The following is a 16,155-nucleotide window of genomic DNA, read 5'->3' as shown; positions in this document are numbered from 1 at the left end:
CAGTTTAAACGGCGAGCCCCGCTCCTTTTCTCTAACTGTCAAACGGGGAGCGCACGCCTGAGCTACGGCAGCTAATGAAAGAACAACATTTTCAAATGGAATTAGACGCCTACAGCACACTTGACAATCTCCTAAATAAGACCGCTAAGGTGACAGTAAAGGATAAATGATCGCAGCTGTGCACTTTTCGGAAGACTCGGTGGCCTTGTCCTTCCATAAAGAAATAAATTAATAAAAATGAAAAAGCCAAGGATTAAACCATATAAATCATGCCACTCTAAAAGTTAGAAATTACAATAAAATAGGAATCCATTCATCATTGCAATATTTACTTCTTTAATGCGAAATCTTCCTGTCATATAAAGGAAGTGTAAGCCAAATCCTCTAGGGGCTACAGACTCCTCTCCTCTCTCCAGACACACATTCACAGTCAGACTCATACAGGTTGAATCACTCCTCGCATTCTTCTGTCCATTGAAAGCATCAGAACTTTCCAGATTGGAAGGACAGGTCCAGATGACCTCACCTATTATAATTCACTGAACCTGGGCTGTACGTAAGTACAGACTGCAATATTAATTATTAAAATCCCGGTGCAGGCTCTTTTCTTGCATTTGAAGCTTTCATTAAGCCACATTAAGACAGATGAAGGCACAGTTTAGGAAATTTGAATAGTTAAATGATAACAATTTGTTCTGGTGTTAAATGTCATTTCTAAACATGAATGCTGAAGGTCCAATGTGGTGTGTCCATTTGTTACAGATATTCACTTCAAATTTACTGATTGGTAGCCAATTAAACAGTGACTGCCACTGATTGGTTAAAATGTAAATTCCATGTTAATTAAGCACAACACATGGTCTTCAAATGACTCAATACTCCTATAGCGGGAAGTAAACATACTTGATTGTTGATTTAGGCGACTTTGTTTTCTTTTGTTATTTTAAAAATATATCATTTTGATTTCTCATAAACTTAAGGTGTACAGAACATCACACATTAGGTTATTCGCATGCGTGTACAATTTTGCCCTGAAAAAGCCTGGTTGTGCCAAAGGCGTGTTCAAGTAAAGAGCCTCCGTGCCCAAAAAGTTCACACACAATACGTTATTCCTGATACACAGGATGACAAAACAAGACGTAAATGGAATACGACCATCTCCCTTATCTGTTATCAGCACAGCACTGTACCCTGGAAGGAACTATGGGAAATTTGCAGGAAAAAGGTGGGAGTATTGTCCCAGTTTCCTGACGGCCAGCCCCGTGCCTCATTGTTTGTATTTTTTTAATTTTTTTTTTTTCAGTCTAATGTGTCGAATCATGCTCTGCCCTGCAACATCCTCCATCTGACCGGGATTTGATACACCGCTTATCGATCTGTAGTAAGTGCACTGCCGCTAATGCAATCGTCTGCAACGCCAGCGCCAAGAAAACTGTTTACAACCAAACAGGAACGAACATGAATATTGCATCTCAGAAATCCATTTTCAGTAAGCCATGGCCAGTGGTGTGCGAGTGGAAGATTACAGCGCGCGATGAACACACTATTAGAGGGAAAGAGTACAGAAAAGCAGCAGCAACAGCAACAACAACAACACAACAAACAACTTGGGGGGGGAGAGCTTGAGAAGTACGCACATGCTGACAGGAGGTATACGCCTGAGATGAAGTCAAAGAAATTTAAATTTAAAGAAATGACACTTTACATGTCGAGACATTTGCAATAGGCGGGGTGTCTTGTCATGAATTCACTTTTTGTGAGAAGAAAGAGTGACATTCTACATTCTAAGGGGCGACATAGCTCAGGAGGTAAGAGCGGTTGTCTGGCAGTCGGAGGGTTGCCGGTTCGATCCCCGCACTGGGCGTGTCGAAGTGTCCCTGAGCAAGACACCTAACCCCTAACTGCTCTGGTGGATGATCAATTGTAAAGCGCTTTGGATAAAAGCGCTATATAAATGCAGTCCATTTACCATCTACATAATCTCTAAAGTAAACGATTATACAAAAGGAGTATGATAAAGGCCTTTGTTCAATCAACAATCATTCACAATAAATGCAAGCACTTACCAATGAATTGTTAAAACCAGCTCACAAAACAGTGCTTGTGAAGAACAGAACAAATTAAAACACCAGGAAAGTGAAAATAAATGAATGCTAAGACAACCTGGAACAATTCTAAATTGCACATGACAATTCCCAATGTATGGCCCATATAAAAAGTCACACCTCTGAGACTACAAATTATATCGGCAAGAGGTAGAGGGCAATAATCTGGACAATTATACATGCTGATAGGTATGTTAGTGAACATTAAAACAAACACAAATCTAAATCATTGGAGGGGGCAAGAATCAGAGGACTAGATGAAAAAGAGGCTCTTTCATCGCCAGGGCCTATGAATTATGAGCAACTGAGTTCAAAATCAGTATTAAGTTTTGGATATACAATAAATCATACTGAACACTATCTCACTCTAACAGATGGAAATTTGGTCAAAGAATCATAACCACCACAAAGAATTACAGTAACATTAGTGGAACTGAATCCCTATTGATACATTCATGCACATTACTGAAGTAAAATTTTGAATCACAAATGAACAAATTGAAGGTATCACATTTATATCATCATACTGCGGATAATGCGGACAGTATTTCACGGCTGTAAACTGTACAGGAAAACAAATTTTCCTCTAAAGCCACTTTGTGACAATAACTATACAAATAAAAAAAACTGAATTAAAACCCCGTAAACAAATGGAAGTGCTGACAGCATTGAAACAAGTGACCAAATGGCCAAAGGAATGTAGGTATTTAGAAGTGCTGATGCATGCAGTGTAAAGAGTCAGCAAAGACATTAAGTTGTTGGGAAAGTGACCATAAACTGGCCAAAATCAGAATGCTGTCCACTATCCCTTTAAATGAGGGGTTGTGTCACACTTCCTTGTTTTCCTGCGAGTCTTGGTGGAGTTCACTGGAGTCCTGTGATACTAATCTCATGTATAATTTTCCTCTATGCAGTTCGGGTGACATTAAATCATTTCTGAAGTGTTGATGCTAATGAATTCCTAATTACAGATAAAGGTTGTTCATTGATGTTTTATTGACAATGTATGCTTAACATAATTTTTTGCTGTTACAGAGTAATTCTTCTGCTAATTAAATGAAAAAATTCCAAATGAGGTACACTGGTTAGTTTCAGACAAGTTTTTGATGAGTCACTCTCAATAAACTCCATTACCGATCTTTCTGAAGAAGGATTTGGCATGAACATGCTTGATAATTTATATAGTCAGTGGATACACACATTATGTCCAATCTGAAATGAATCTGTTTTTTTTTTTTACAAGGCCCAACCATTTTCCCCCCCCTCTTCTTTATCATTGATTATTCTCTTCATGGCATGATGTTTAAAGCCAGCTCTCCCACTGAATATTAATGAGATCTATGCTAATGAGCTCACACAGAGGCTCCTCCTCAGAATGTTAATCAGCTCTTTATTTGCATCCAGCCAGGCGCCAATGCCTCCACGCCCTCCATAGTAGCAGCATCACACTCTCCGTGATGCGGAAACACAATCTGCAGCTCAGGTGTCAAACCTGATATTAAAACATAACGTGCATATTCATACACACAAATAAATTTAATTACAACAACAACAAATATAATAAATATAATAATAATATATAATCCTCATAGATTGATTCGTGATAACCTGCAACTGAACATTCCCCGATATTTCACGACTAGGCTGTGCAAAGCAGAATCAATTCTCCCAATTACGTATCTTGGGTAAAGCGGTTAATTGCAAGATTAATGCTGGTTGTAATAATTGAAGAGCCTGCCCTATAACGTACCATACCTTCCAGAGTGCTGCAAAAATATACACGGCAAAGAGAAGGCTAATTGAAGAAGTGGGGGAGAGCGCAGAAAGCTGCACGTTTGAGAAAAGAGAAATTCACTAAGAACGGGAGTTGCGACAGCAGGCCCTGTCGTACACGTTTATATCACCTGGGGAGAGGAGGCGTGGAATTAAATCGTACAGAAAATGACTGCTTTGGGAGTAATAAGATTATCTGCGGGAGGTGCGGAGTAAAGGTGGCACCGTGTCATGAGGTACGAAACCTTTCTTTCTTCAACGCCCCCCGCACAAACAGACGGGGGGGGGGGGGGGGGGGGGAGAAGTGGGAGGGGGGGGGCAGGAGCCCACCTGAAGAGCGGGCACTGGGAAGCCGAGAGCAGCGAGCGCAGCTTTAGCCCTCCACAGGGCAGGTGATGGGAGCGGATGGCAGAGAAAACGCTGAGCTTGTAACATTTAATCATGAGTTTTCCAGTCAGCCTCGGAAGCGAAAACCGCCGTCTGCAATATCCTCTCGGCTCCGCGATTCGCTGGCGATCTCAGATCTTGTCTTCGTCTTCTAACAGTCGCGGTGCTGCCTTGGTGAAAGGGAAGACTCCAGACTGCTTTACACCTGGCCTTAAACCGACTTATAAACTGACTTTGACAACGAATCCTTAATTTATTATTATTCTAATGAGCACAAGCATTGTTAATGAACCTCATTCAGATAATCTGCGTTTTGGCTTGAACACACATGCCACATGGTACGCGTGTGAAAGATTCACAGCAAATGACTTAATGTTCAATGGCAATGAAGGAAGTGAAGTCATTCGGTGCAACAACTGTTCAGCCTCTTAATAATCAAACTACCTCTTTCTTTGTCTGCACCTTCACCCTCTCCTTGTACCCAGTGATCTACCACTGAACAACCATACAGCTCTTTAAATTAGAGTGTTAAAGGGTGCCTTCAAAATACTACCAAAGTAAATGGTGGTCTTCCTAAATTCCCCAGTCTAAAAAACATGGATCTTGCAAAGAGCCTATTTTAAGCTCATATCTTAAGACTGCTTCACAACTGCTACAGCTTGTGTTCAGGTCAGAAAAATGCCAAGGGAACATACCCACAATGCCTTTCCTAATATAAGTCCTGCATTTTCCATTATACAGCTTAAATGCCAATATTAAATGCTTAATTTCCATTACCACCCAAGTTCCCCTTCCTATTGCTCCTTTGTTTATTTACTATACCTGCTCTACCCTCCATTTTATATTGCAGTAATATTTACCTTGTCCCTTTCCCCCTCTTGAAGAGAGAAGTTCTTTTCCACTGTCTCTGGCCTTCTCATAGTGAACAGTGAAGGGCTCATCTTCAAAGGTATTTTGTGGGAATTATAACTATTGATCAGCCCAAATGTCACACTGACCAAATGAAAAAAAGAATTCAGGGAATATTGGATGCATGTCACTGTATGAAACAATGCTTGGAAACAATATTAATATACTTATTTTTGCTCAGAAATTAATAAATAAAATGTGGTTAACTGGTTCAATGCCTGGCAGAAAACCACTGAATGGATAGATGGACCCCAAAAAGTCAGCAGAAATACAAAAAAAAACAGACATCCATGGCACTACAATCCCCAGCAGCTCAGTCAGTACAGATGCTGGCTACGAACGCAAGCCGGGCTCCACCATCGTAGGCTCAGGCCTTGACTTGACTTAGAGCGGGTTCAATTCATCAGGTCCTACTAACTTGTTGCTAACTGCCCATAGGCTCCCAGTAACAGTCAGAGGGAAATCACTGCAACTCCAAACAGCCCTGGCTCTCCTGCTACGCTGCATGACTCGTGTAAAGAATTCCCCTGCCTCGCAGATGAACGCAGAAGGGATACGACGAGGCGCTCAAGAGGCACACCGAGCAACTCCACACACTCGAGAGAGAGAGAAAACTCCCGCTGGGGTCATTTTAAATTAATTATTGAAAAAAATTGTATGCATTACACTGTATATGTATTCATTTTTATTTTACATCCCTTGCAGCCGTCTTGTGAAATGAACTCCTCTCTAGACGATACTGGTTTCTGGAAGAGAGGTGGGGGGTGGGGGGGGGGGGGGGGGCATGTCCCAAGGTGCTTTGAAGCTATCCTGAACCAGGTGAAAGTCTGACGAAGCAGACGTTGTACATCCTGAATAAAACAGAAGCTTCGTCCTTGAGGGACCCAAATAATGGTTTCTGACATGGACAAAATATGTCAGTGGAAGCAAAGTGATCTGAGGATGGTGATAATGCCAAACATGAGCATGTGTGAACTTTTAGCATGTCAGCAGCGGCTGCTTCACAAGAGGAGTACATTCACCCACTTTAAACTTGAGACAGAATTTTATATAAGGAAAAAAATTGAATTTTTGAATGTATGAATTGAATTAATGTTGTTACTGATTGTCTGTCCAGCTACTGATAGCTAATATTAAAACATTTCAAAATGTACATTCTTACAGTAGAAACAATGATGGCCAACTTGGGTAATTTATTTGTATTTACTCATAATGTGGAGTCCTGAAAAAAAAAACACTCCATTGTTAGTCACTCAACATTAGAAAGACCCCTATTCAGAAAATTACAGCAACAGTAATACCACTGGTGTAAGCAGTCGTATGTATTGGCCAATTGGGCAATGGCAAAATGATCTTAGCTAATATGCCAGACAGTGCTACATACTGGCTATCTAACTTACACTGCATTTGTCTAACTATAATGTTAGTATCAGATAACTCTATAAGCAGCAACAGAGATTTCTTTTCATTTGCTCATCATTTATTACAAGTGAATATGAATGACTGCAGTGGTCAAAATGTTTTGACACAGGTTCAAATTTATGAATGTACTGCTAACTAGCCTTGCTTTTCGGAGTATGTGCCCAGTACAAGTCCCTCCCAAGCATAACTATGTTGTTACATTAGTGAGAATTGGTGGCGATGCCATCAGTATGTAGTAGCTAGCACAGTTAAATAGCTTGTAATGTAATGGTGGTGGCAGTGGTAATGATGATTGAGGAAGAAAATTATATCTAGCAAGCTAAACATGAAAGAAGGTAACCTACTTGCATAATTCACCACCCCTTCGGTCATTTAAAAAAATAAGAAGAAAGCACTTTGCAATATAAAACTGAATTGTGAAATATGGTGAAATATTTTTAATTAAACTTTTATATTGATATTAAAATCTATAAAATTACCATTTTAATATTTCTCAATGCCAGAATAAGAAACACAGATGTGTTTCTTGTTTCGAAGTGTCTGCTTCACGTTTGTTTTATTTTAACTAAAAAATATTTGATACATATACTAAAAGTGGCCATTTTGATTTTCAAGAAAAATCCTCTTCCCTTTGGCTCAGCTTTATTTCTTGGCTTCCTTTTTAAGGTTAAACCCTTCTGTTAAGGTTGGCAAGGCCTGAGATACCACTGTTAAAATATTCCCAGAAAAACAAGAATACAGCACAGAGCTGCACCAAAACACAGCCAAGAATCATTTTTTTGTGCGACTCCTTTTGGACCAGCAATTTTGTGCCAATTCCATCTACATAAACTGTTGCTATTGCTGTTACTACTATAATTGCTTAATGTGCATCATTGAACTACTTAGTTAAACAGCATACAAGTAAATTAAGATATTATTGCATCTGTATTTCTGACAGCCATTCTCTCATCAGTGACCAGGTCTAGGCCGTTTCATTTGCATAGAACTTTGCTGTTATTTGTTTATTCTCTCAGAAACCTATTGTCCAGTATCAGTTGTATTTTTGCCCTTGTTCATGTAAAACCCCTCTCAACTAAATGTACCCTATAACATATAAGTTACATCTCAGACTTTATGTACTGTACATAAACAATGGTATCTTGTCTTCTGAATGTATTGCATGAATTCTCTTTAGAACTGTAACTCCTTGAGAAGGAATCTTTGGTTAAAAGCTGGTGTGCCATAGAGTTAATGCGTCCTTGGTAACAAATATAAGGGAGTGGAAGTCTTCGGGGGCTTACACCACTCCTCATGAATAATGCATGATGTTTTGCCATTGCATCTCTGCAACATTGCTTCAGTTTTCTTAAAGCTACAGTACACGGTACCTCAGTAAACCTTCCTCCACCTGACGTGCGATTGGTACTCAGACGGAAACCTTTTACATGTTTACACTCATTTACTGTGAACTCATATTTGCGACCGTTGACTATAAAAACCATTGTTATCTCAGCTATTCATAAAGACCCATTGTAAATCCCTTTCTTTTTTAAACATTCATTTAAAATAAATTGATTTGTTCGTGGCTGGACGGCGATACTGTTATCCACAGATGTACTGAAATGGATTAAATAAATTAAACAGAATTTATCAAAAAATTAGAAGTTTATCTCACTCTGCTTTAAGGCCCAGACTGCATAAGACTCATTCAGGCATGAACATGACTTCAGGCAAGCAAATCCTGGATGGAATTTGTCAATCTATTAACACTAGGACACCCCTAGTGTTATTCAAACATATTTATTACCATTTTTTAATACTGGCTTCAATAATTTTCATTCAATTGTTAGCCTGTTCTGAGCTGAAATTCATTTTTCAGCTATTTTAATCAATTATATTTTAATCAAATATTTCCAAATAAAAATAGGTCATCAGAATTCTTCATTAGAAGTTATACTCCCAAGTGCATCTACAAGTGTGCATAAGAAATGAGACAAAATAAAAGCACTTCCTCACAGTCAAATTTCCAGTGTTAATTCAACTCTAACAGAGTACATATGAGTCTAATTGGGACTATATGTACTCTGCAAGAGTTGATTTGACACTGAACATTTTAATGTGCGGCCCCCATACCCTGTGGACGTGGACCAGTGCATCTCTGCCTTCACCATTCTTATGTACATATAGCCCTTGGACATTTTAAGATTGTAAATGCATACCCCATGCATCCCTATACATCCGTGCAGTCTGTTTGCACATTATAATGTAAAATGTGGCAATGAACTGGATAGAGATCTTTTGTGGATTACTCAAGTCCCACAGACTTGGGACTGTGTCTCTCTATCGCAGGTCACATCACTGAGTGACAAATCATCCTTTTTAATTCCCAATGGTGAGCTGATTTACAAGCCTCTAAGTACTAACCACACAGCACTATATTTACGAGTTTAGTGCAAGCGTCTGACACAATATGTTTTAGAAAAATCTTCCGCAGTTAGCCTTCTCTGAAGAAGACGTAGGATCACACACTGGAACACAACAGATTTGAGTTCAGATCTATAAAGTACAAGTGCCACTAACTCAAACACAGTTATTACTCCGTATGATGATAAATAATATCATATATTCTGTACTCTCATACTTGACATTGCTCCTCTTCAGTCAATCATCAAGGGGTTTGCATGGATGCAACAGAAAGCCATTTTCTTTCTTTTTAGTATTTTCACTTGCAAGAGGTAGTCCATCATAGTTTTTAATCTTACACTAAGAGATCCACTTAAAAAAGTTGGTATTTGAAATACAAAAATAAAACTAGTACACGAGAAAACATACATACACACAGAGACACCAATATCTCCATGTGCTATGCATAGCATTTACACTTAAATGGAAGGAGCACTGAGTTTTGTCCAGTGGGAAAATCTGTTCACAGAGGCCTGTACTCCTTGACTACTCCTTGACCTGAACACATTCAATTTTATCATGAATAAATTATTATTAGAATTTATTACAGGGCTTCTAACTGAAATGTTCCAAAACATTATAAAATGTGCATGAACATGACCTTTTCTCGGGTATTTAATCATTTTAATCATTTTCCACTACACTCCTGACTGAACACATGTAAGCTATGTTTTTTTTTTCTTTTTGCTATAGCTTGAGTTTTTTTTTTTTTTTTTTTTTTGGAGGGGGTGGGTGTGCTGGTGGGGGCTGTGGACGGGGGCTGTGGACGGTGGGCGGTGGGCCTTGATTCTTTTTTTTTCTTACACAATGTTACACGTTCCTGTTTATTAATGTATAAAGCCAGTGAAATGTTGTGAATTTGTCCATTCCAATCCATTGTTTTACTTTATATAACCAACTGTGGATTATTATTTGGAAATCTGGTGGAATATAATTAAAATAAAGATTGTAGTCTGAAAGTGAATGAGTAGATTCATACGGATAATTCTGACATGCATTATTCAAATACAGTTTTACAGCATACCAAATACCAAATGTAGGCTATTAAAAAAAAGAAAAGAATTTAGGGACTATACGAAGGATACAGTAATTGGAATCAATACTTTACAATGCAATAATGCAAGGACTGCATCTGTAACAGTAGCCTACCTGTACAGTAGCCTACCAGTACAAATATCAAACTGACCCGGATGATTACCACTTAATCAAATTCTAACTTCAGCATGACTTTTCATACGTGGGCTACGCTGCTTTCAATTGATTGTCCTGCTATTTTCATCCGTAACAAATGTTTGGAAAGCTGTAGCATACCCTAAACCAAACCTCTATAAACTTACTTGAGTAACGGCAGATACAATTGCGTGTTCGTTCATTCAAGTCCTAGTTATGATCTAAATGTTTTAAACATGATCGCGATCGGTTACCTGCATATTTCAATTTTCATGTGTTTGCGATTTATGATGATGCCATCCAAACGAGGTAGGTGTGAGATTAGATAAGGTAACGGTAAGGTTGCAGTCCACTGGCTACATCAGTGGAAATCAGTACTGTTGTCTGAAATTCCACAACAGTTATGCTTCGGAATATTAACGTATTGTGGGAGCCTATCGCTGATATGTCGGAAACAGCAGACACTGGGGCTTGTTGCTACATGTGAACGAACGGGCTGACAATAAGTGTCTGTAAACATACAAGATAACATGAGAAACGCGTGACACACCAACGCCGCCTGCCAACCATATGAAATGGACCAGGCACAAACACCACGCACTCAGCACTTGATAAACATCTGCAGCTCCGGCTGTGAACTCACCTCTGTGCGAGACTGAAGCCGTTTATTCATCTCGTAGATCCGATACTCTGGCTGTACGATGTACGGCGAATGCCTTCTGTAGAAAGGTCCGAACGGGGAGGAATAGAACGGATCGTGGGGTGTACTGGACATATTGTCTGCTTGCCGCTATTCAAGCTACACTGCACGGTTTCAACATCCATACAGAGCACATGGACTCTAATGTTCGGTATACACTGCAAGCACTGAACAGATATCTGTAGTCACACTCGGCGCACGTTGAGCGGAGCAGCTAGCTGCACTGGCAAAAACGGGAGAGGGAGGGGCAGGAACACGGGGAGGCGAGGGAGGGGGGCTGGGGGGATTATTGGATACCTTCAGGCTGCGCGGATTGCGCCCAGAACAACAGTTTGTTGAAGGGTCATTTCCTGTCAGTTCTATGGAAAACTATAATTCAGCGGAAAGAAGTAGATACTGGGTGAGATGGTTTTAATTTGATGTATGTTGAAGGAGCTTTCTGGAACCTGGAAGCGAGCCTTACTTATTCCCCAGAATTTATTCTCCAGCAACCACCCCCAGCCGAGAAATTCTTTAAACCTTAACGAGTTTGCCATTCATGTTTTTCGGCACTATACCTTAATAAACTGTAGTTGTGGCCTACTCTTACGTTATGGACTACAAACCGTGCACCGTTTACGTCAGATACATTAGAAAGGACAACAAAATGTGAATGATTTTGGGGAAAAAAACCTTCAAACTTTTTTTTTTTTTTTTTTTTTTTAATAGCCTTCACGATACAAGGGGTTGTCATCTTTCCAGACGGTGATTGGATTGGAAGCACGATAGCCAAAAAAAGGTGCAGGCATATGAGGCAGAAATCAAGCAACAAACAAGTACAGAGATCAACAGAAAATGTGAACCCAAAAACAAACAAAAACAATTCCAGGTTTGTGGTAAGACCGTGTAAAAAATCCTTGTACACCAGTTTGCTCCATGGAAGTCTCACCCAGAAAAGGCACCACAGTCTGTTGCACTTACAAAAGATCCAAAAAGAAAACGAGGAACACCTGGTCTGATTGCTAATCAACCTCAGGTGTACTGACCTTTACACTGGGTGAGGTCACCGCTGTCTACACCCCTGTAGTTCTCCCACGCTTCGCAGATTGCAGGGAGCCTTGACAACAACCAAAAGGGAGGAGCGGATGGCACAAACTAGTACGAGTCACAAGAATATTGCAGTTAAAGTATAGTACTTACACATGCATTTTTACATCATTATGAAATCCTATGTGTTCAGTTTTATATTGACATTATAAATTATCATTACATTTTGGTTAACTCTTAACACACTGGCTGGAATGCAGAGCAGCTGCTTCGTATTAATTTTATGATGCCTCTCACAAGGTAGAAATTAGCCATCGAGCCCATATGTTCTGTGGCTCGAAGAGGACCAGCTTCACATTGACACATGAAATATGTTCTGCTGTTTGCATGAAGTGTTTAAGTTGGCTTTACCATGCTCTGAATTTGAATAGCTTGATCGTATTCATTGGCGCGTCTCTTCGCTACGCCACCCTCCTTGGACATGGGAGAGCTCTGGCGAACACGCACTCCACCTGAGCTCTATGGTCCTTGCGTTAGATGGGTGCGCTTCATGCGCTGGTTGTGCAGGGACCCGGTAAACCAGGGCTGTCCAAATGACTGAAATCCTGCCTTCCCAAGGTGATGCTACAGCCAATTGAAATGGCACCCTGTGGGGAAGTGTGTCACGTTTGGCACTGGAAATGACAGGATTCAATAACGCACTGTGGTGGTATCACTACACTAAAACTACAACCCCACCCATGCAACCCCATTTTAAGGTTTTGTAAAGATTTTGAATAATCAGCTCAGAATATGTGCAAGTTAAGAATAAGAAAGAAAAGATATTATCAACAAATTTAAACAGACTCCTATCCAAGGACATCTGTCTGGAAAGGAGACACAAGAGTACTGTAAAGCAAGGGACTATGTCTGTTTCTCTATCTATCTGTCTGTCTGTCTGTCTGTCTCCAGTACTAGCAATTAGCCAACAAAATAAATCAAATTTGCAATAATACATTTCTTTAAATTGATACATGATGCAGTATTTTACAGAATTGCTCCAAAAATGTAGTTGCACTTGTCAAGAATAGCAAGTGTGTGGGTGGATGCAAGCACAGCATTCATTGTGTGTGCTGTTTCGGTGAAGCAGCTTGTCAAATAAATAAAAAAATAGAGGGTGTTTATATGTGGAAAAACGTGGGACTTCAAATGAAATGAATGGCAAACAACTACAGGTGAGACAGACAGGAGGAAAAACTTTGTTCAGTCAACCAGCCGTACACTGAATTGGTAGCAGTCTAAATGAGCCATGTCTGAAATAGGTATGGTAATAATCATAGAAAGGATTAGTCACTCCTGTAAGCCTAGCTATCTTTATAAAAGCACATAGTGTATTCAGACCCAAAACATGTTGGAATGGTAAGGTTGACCATTGAAATAGGCTATAATTCATCAATAGTGATGTACACAGCTGTGCACAACAGACTGAGCAGGTTCGGCTTTCAGGAATGCTTTTGGAAGGATTGATTTTTTTTTCTTCTCTTAATAAATTCAACTGGAGAGCGGCGAATCTCAGACTCTGGCGGAGAGGCAGGGGATCTCTTGGGAACAAGTTGACTGCAAATTAAGCAAGCTCTTGCTCTCTTCGTCTGAAAGAATATTCCTCACTTATTATGTGTTCCACAGCAACATTCCACCATTTTTGTAACCAAAATATAAATATCATAAGAGTACACTGAGAAAGAATCGAGACGGCATTTGGTGAGGGGGTCTATATGTGTATAGGGACATTAGTCTTTAAAACATATCTCTGTGTTGTGTTACTTGAAGGACTGCCAATGTTTACTACATTGTTGTGGGAAAACAAATAAGTTAATATGAAAAATATGTTGTGCTAGTTTTTGGTTGGTTATTTATAACCACAATGAATTATTAAGGAAACAATTCCACAGCATATTTTGGAATGTTTCGTATAATTCTCATGTGTTCAAATAGATAAAATAATGAGATGAAATCTCAAAAATAAGGACAACTTTTCTCAAGAAGCGCAATTTCATTCAGATGTTTGCTTTCAGATTACTTCTAATAAAAAATTTGATAAGTTGACTCGATCATTTTTCTGTTTTCTTTCAATTCTGCTTATAGTGCCACCATTGCATTAATGAGAATAACTCATGGCTGTAATATGGTTGTGTAAATCAATATTGCCTTTTGCATTTTACCTGAAATGTTATCCAGGTTGTACCTGTTATTAAAAAAAAAAAAAAAAAACTAACCAAGAGAAAGTGCTCTGTTGATCAGTTTTCAAGGTGCTGTCTAAAATGTAAAAAATTAATGAAATTTAGAAGGAAAAAGCTGGTTAAAGCAATGACAGAATGGGAAAGAAAGAAATCACGTTGATGGCATTTATACATTGGCATTGATATGTTATTAGGGCAATCTGGATTCCTGAGAATACAATTGTTTTAATTGCAATTGTATCAGTATGAGGAGGACAAATTCAGACTGTGTAGAGAGTAATTTCATACTTTCATAACTACAAAGTGTATCAATGAATTAATAATAATAATAATAATAATAATAATAATAATGGACTGCAATCAGAATTCATTTTTCATATTCCCATCCTTCTTTACAGTGAAGGGGGAGGGACCCATGTCAACCAGCACCAATGTGTAGCTTTCCAGGGGGTGATATACAGCAGCCATTTTGTGCCACAACATTCACCACTCATTAGCTTATGTGTAGAGAGGGTAAATTATTGCGCCAATTAAAATGGGGAATGAGAGGTGACAGGTTGAGAGAGGCAGATTTTACATTTTGTCAGGAACCCCCAATCTTTGCGATGATACAACGTGACCTTTAACGATCATGATCAGACATGATTATTCATGTCCCATCTGAAAGACAGCATCTCCTACAGCACAGTGTTCCCATCACTGTATTAGGGCACTGCCCCTACTGGCTACTAGTTGCAATGCTAACTTAGTTTTCCTAGGTTGTCTCCCACCCAAGTATTAACCAAGTGCATACCTGCATAACCTCATCAAGATCAGGGAATGTGGTAGATTTATATTATTTAAAATCACAGTGCCTAGTACTTAACAATGTTTTGTTGTTGAATCAACAGGCATCTGATAAAGAAGAATACAACTAAAGGTAGCCAGCCAGTTGCTAGTTAATAACAATGGTCTTTAAGACATTTTGCCCAGGCCAAGTCTATATTTGTAAAAAACAAGTCCCTGTTGTCACATTTGTATTATAAATGATCTTGTCTGTGGACTAGCCATCTGAATGAAATATTAATTTTGTATGTTAATCTTTGTCCTTCTGAACATAAGTGATGGATGTTACTAGGCGACAGTAGCCACAAATCTTTACTCTGATTAAAAAATTCAAAATACCAATAATGCATTACTTTAACAGAGGAACCACAATGATTCAGGTCAATTTGTGATTGGATGAAACGTTATCATATGAACTGAACAGAATTCAAGAACATTCCCTAATTCACTAACCTTCAGCAGTAGTTGGGGTAAGTGCATCAGTAAGTGAAGTGTGATTAGGGTGCATATTTTATTCATAATTGCTAGTAAATCATGATTATCTTGTTTTACTTATCTAAATTCCACTATCATTTTGCATGTCATTGTTTCACTCCAAATGGCCAATGATATAAATAATCAAGGCTTGAAACAGATATGCATCACAAAATTATGCTTCTCTAATTAAAGGAATTTTGATGATCTCAGTTCAAAGGTGTCTGTGATATTCAGAAGCAATTCATTTTTCAGTGCATGCCTAGATCCTCTATGATACTACCTGGTATTTCACATCGGGTGCCTGCTATTGTCTGCATTCTAACGTATCGTACATTTCTTTGAGTGATAAATATTCATGGTTCAAATGATTCCCAGATATTGTGTTCTGGAACAGGTACAGTTTGTGGATACAGTTTGTAAAAAGCAATACGGTTGTTCCTTTCTGTCTCTAAACTAATATCTAAAATCAGATTTGAACTTTTTAAAACACAGAATTGAAAACACCACCGTTTGATAATTATTCTTGTAAATAGGACAGTACCATTTAGTTATTATCGTTAATGGTGACCTATGGCTTAAAATGTATAATTATGCAATATTTTTCAGGAATCTTAATGACTAGCAAGCGAGCAAGTTAGTATATATATACATATATATTTCAAATAAGAAAAATAAAAAGTATGCTCGCTTAGATTTG

At 38.8% G+C, this 16,155-nt stretch overlaps 1 protein-coding gene across 3 annotated transcripts in view; it reads right to left on the bottom strand.

Annotated features, from left to right (window-relative positions):
• Positions 1–11,150, bottom strand: part of ldb2a (LIM domain binding 2a) — a 77,218-nt gene extending 66,068 nt beyond the window's left edge. For 2 of the 3 annotated variants that reach the window (XM_035426851.1, XM_035426853.1), the window contains exon 1: positions 10,855–11,150. In XM_035426851.1, coding sequence (XP_035282742.1) covers positions 10,855–10,986 — 132 coding nt within the window. In that variant the 5' untranslated portion in view covers positions 10,987–11,150. The remainder of the gene's footprint in view (positions 1–10,854) is intronic. The other variant, XM_035426854.1, reaches the window with a different exon arrangement.
• Positions 11,151–16,155: the final 5,005 nt, after the last annotated feature.

The sequence above is a fragment of the Anguilla anguilla genome, chromosome 7, assembly GCF_013347855.1.
Source record: "Anguilla anguilla isolate fAngAng1 chromosome 7, fAngAng1.pri, whole genome shotgun sequence".
NCBI classification, from domain to species: Eukaryota; Metazoa; Chordata; class Actinopteri; order Anguilliformes; family Anguillidae; genus Anguilla; species Anguilla anguilla.
Note: the sequence above shows the minus strand (reverse complement) of the source record. Positions and strands in the feature narration are given on the sequence as shown.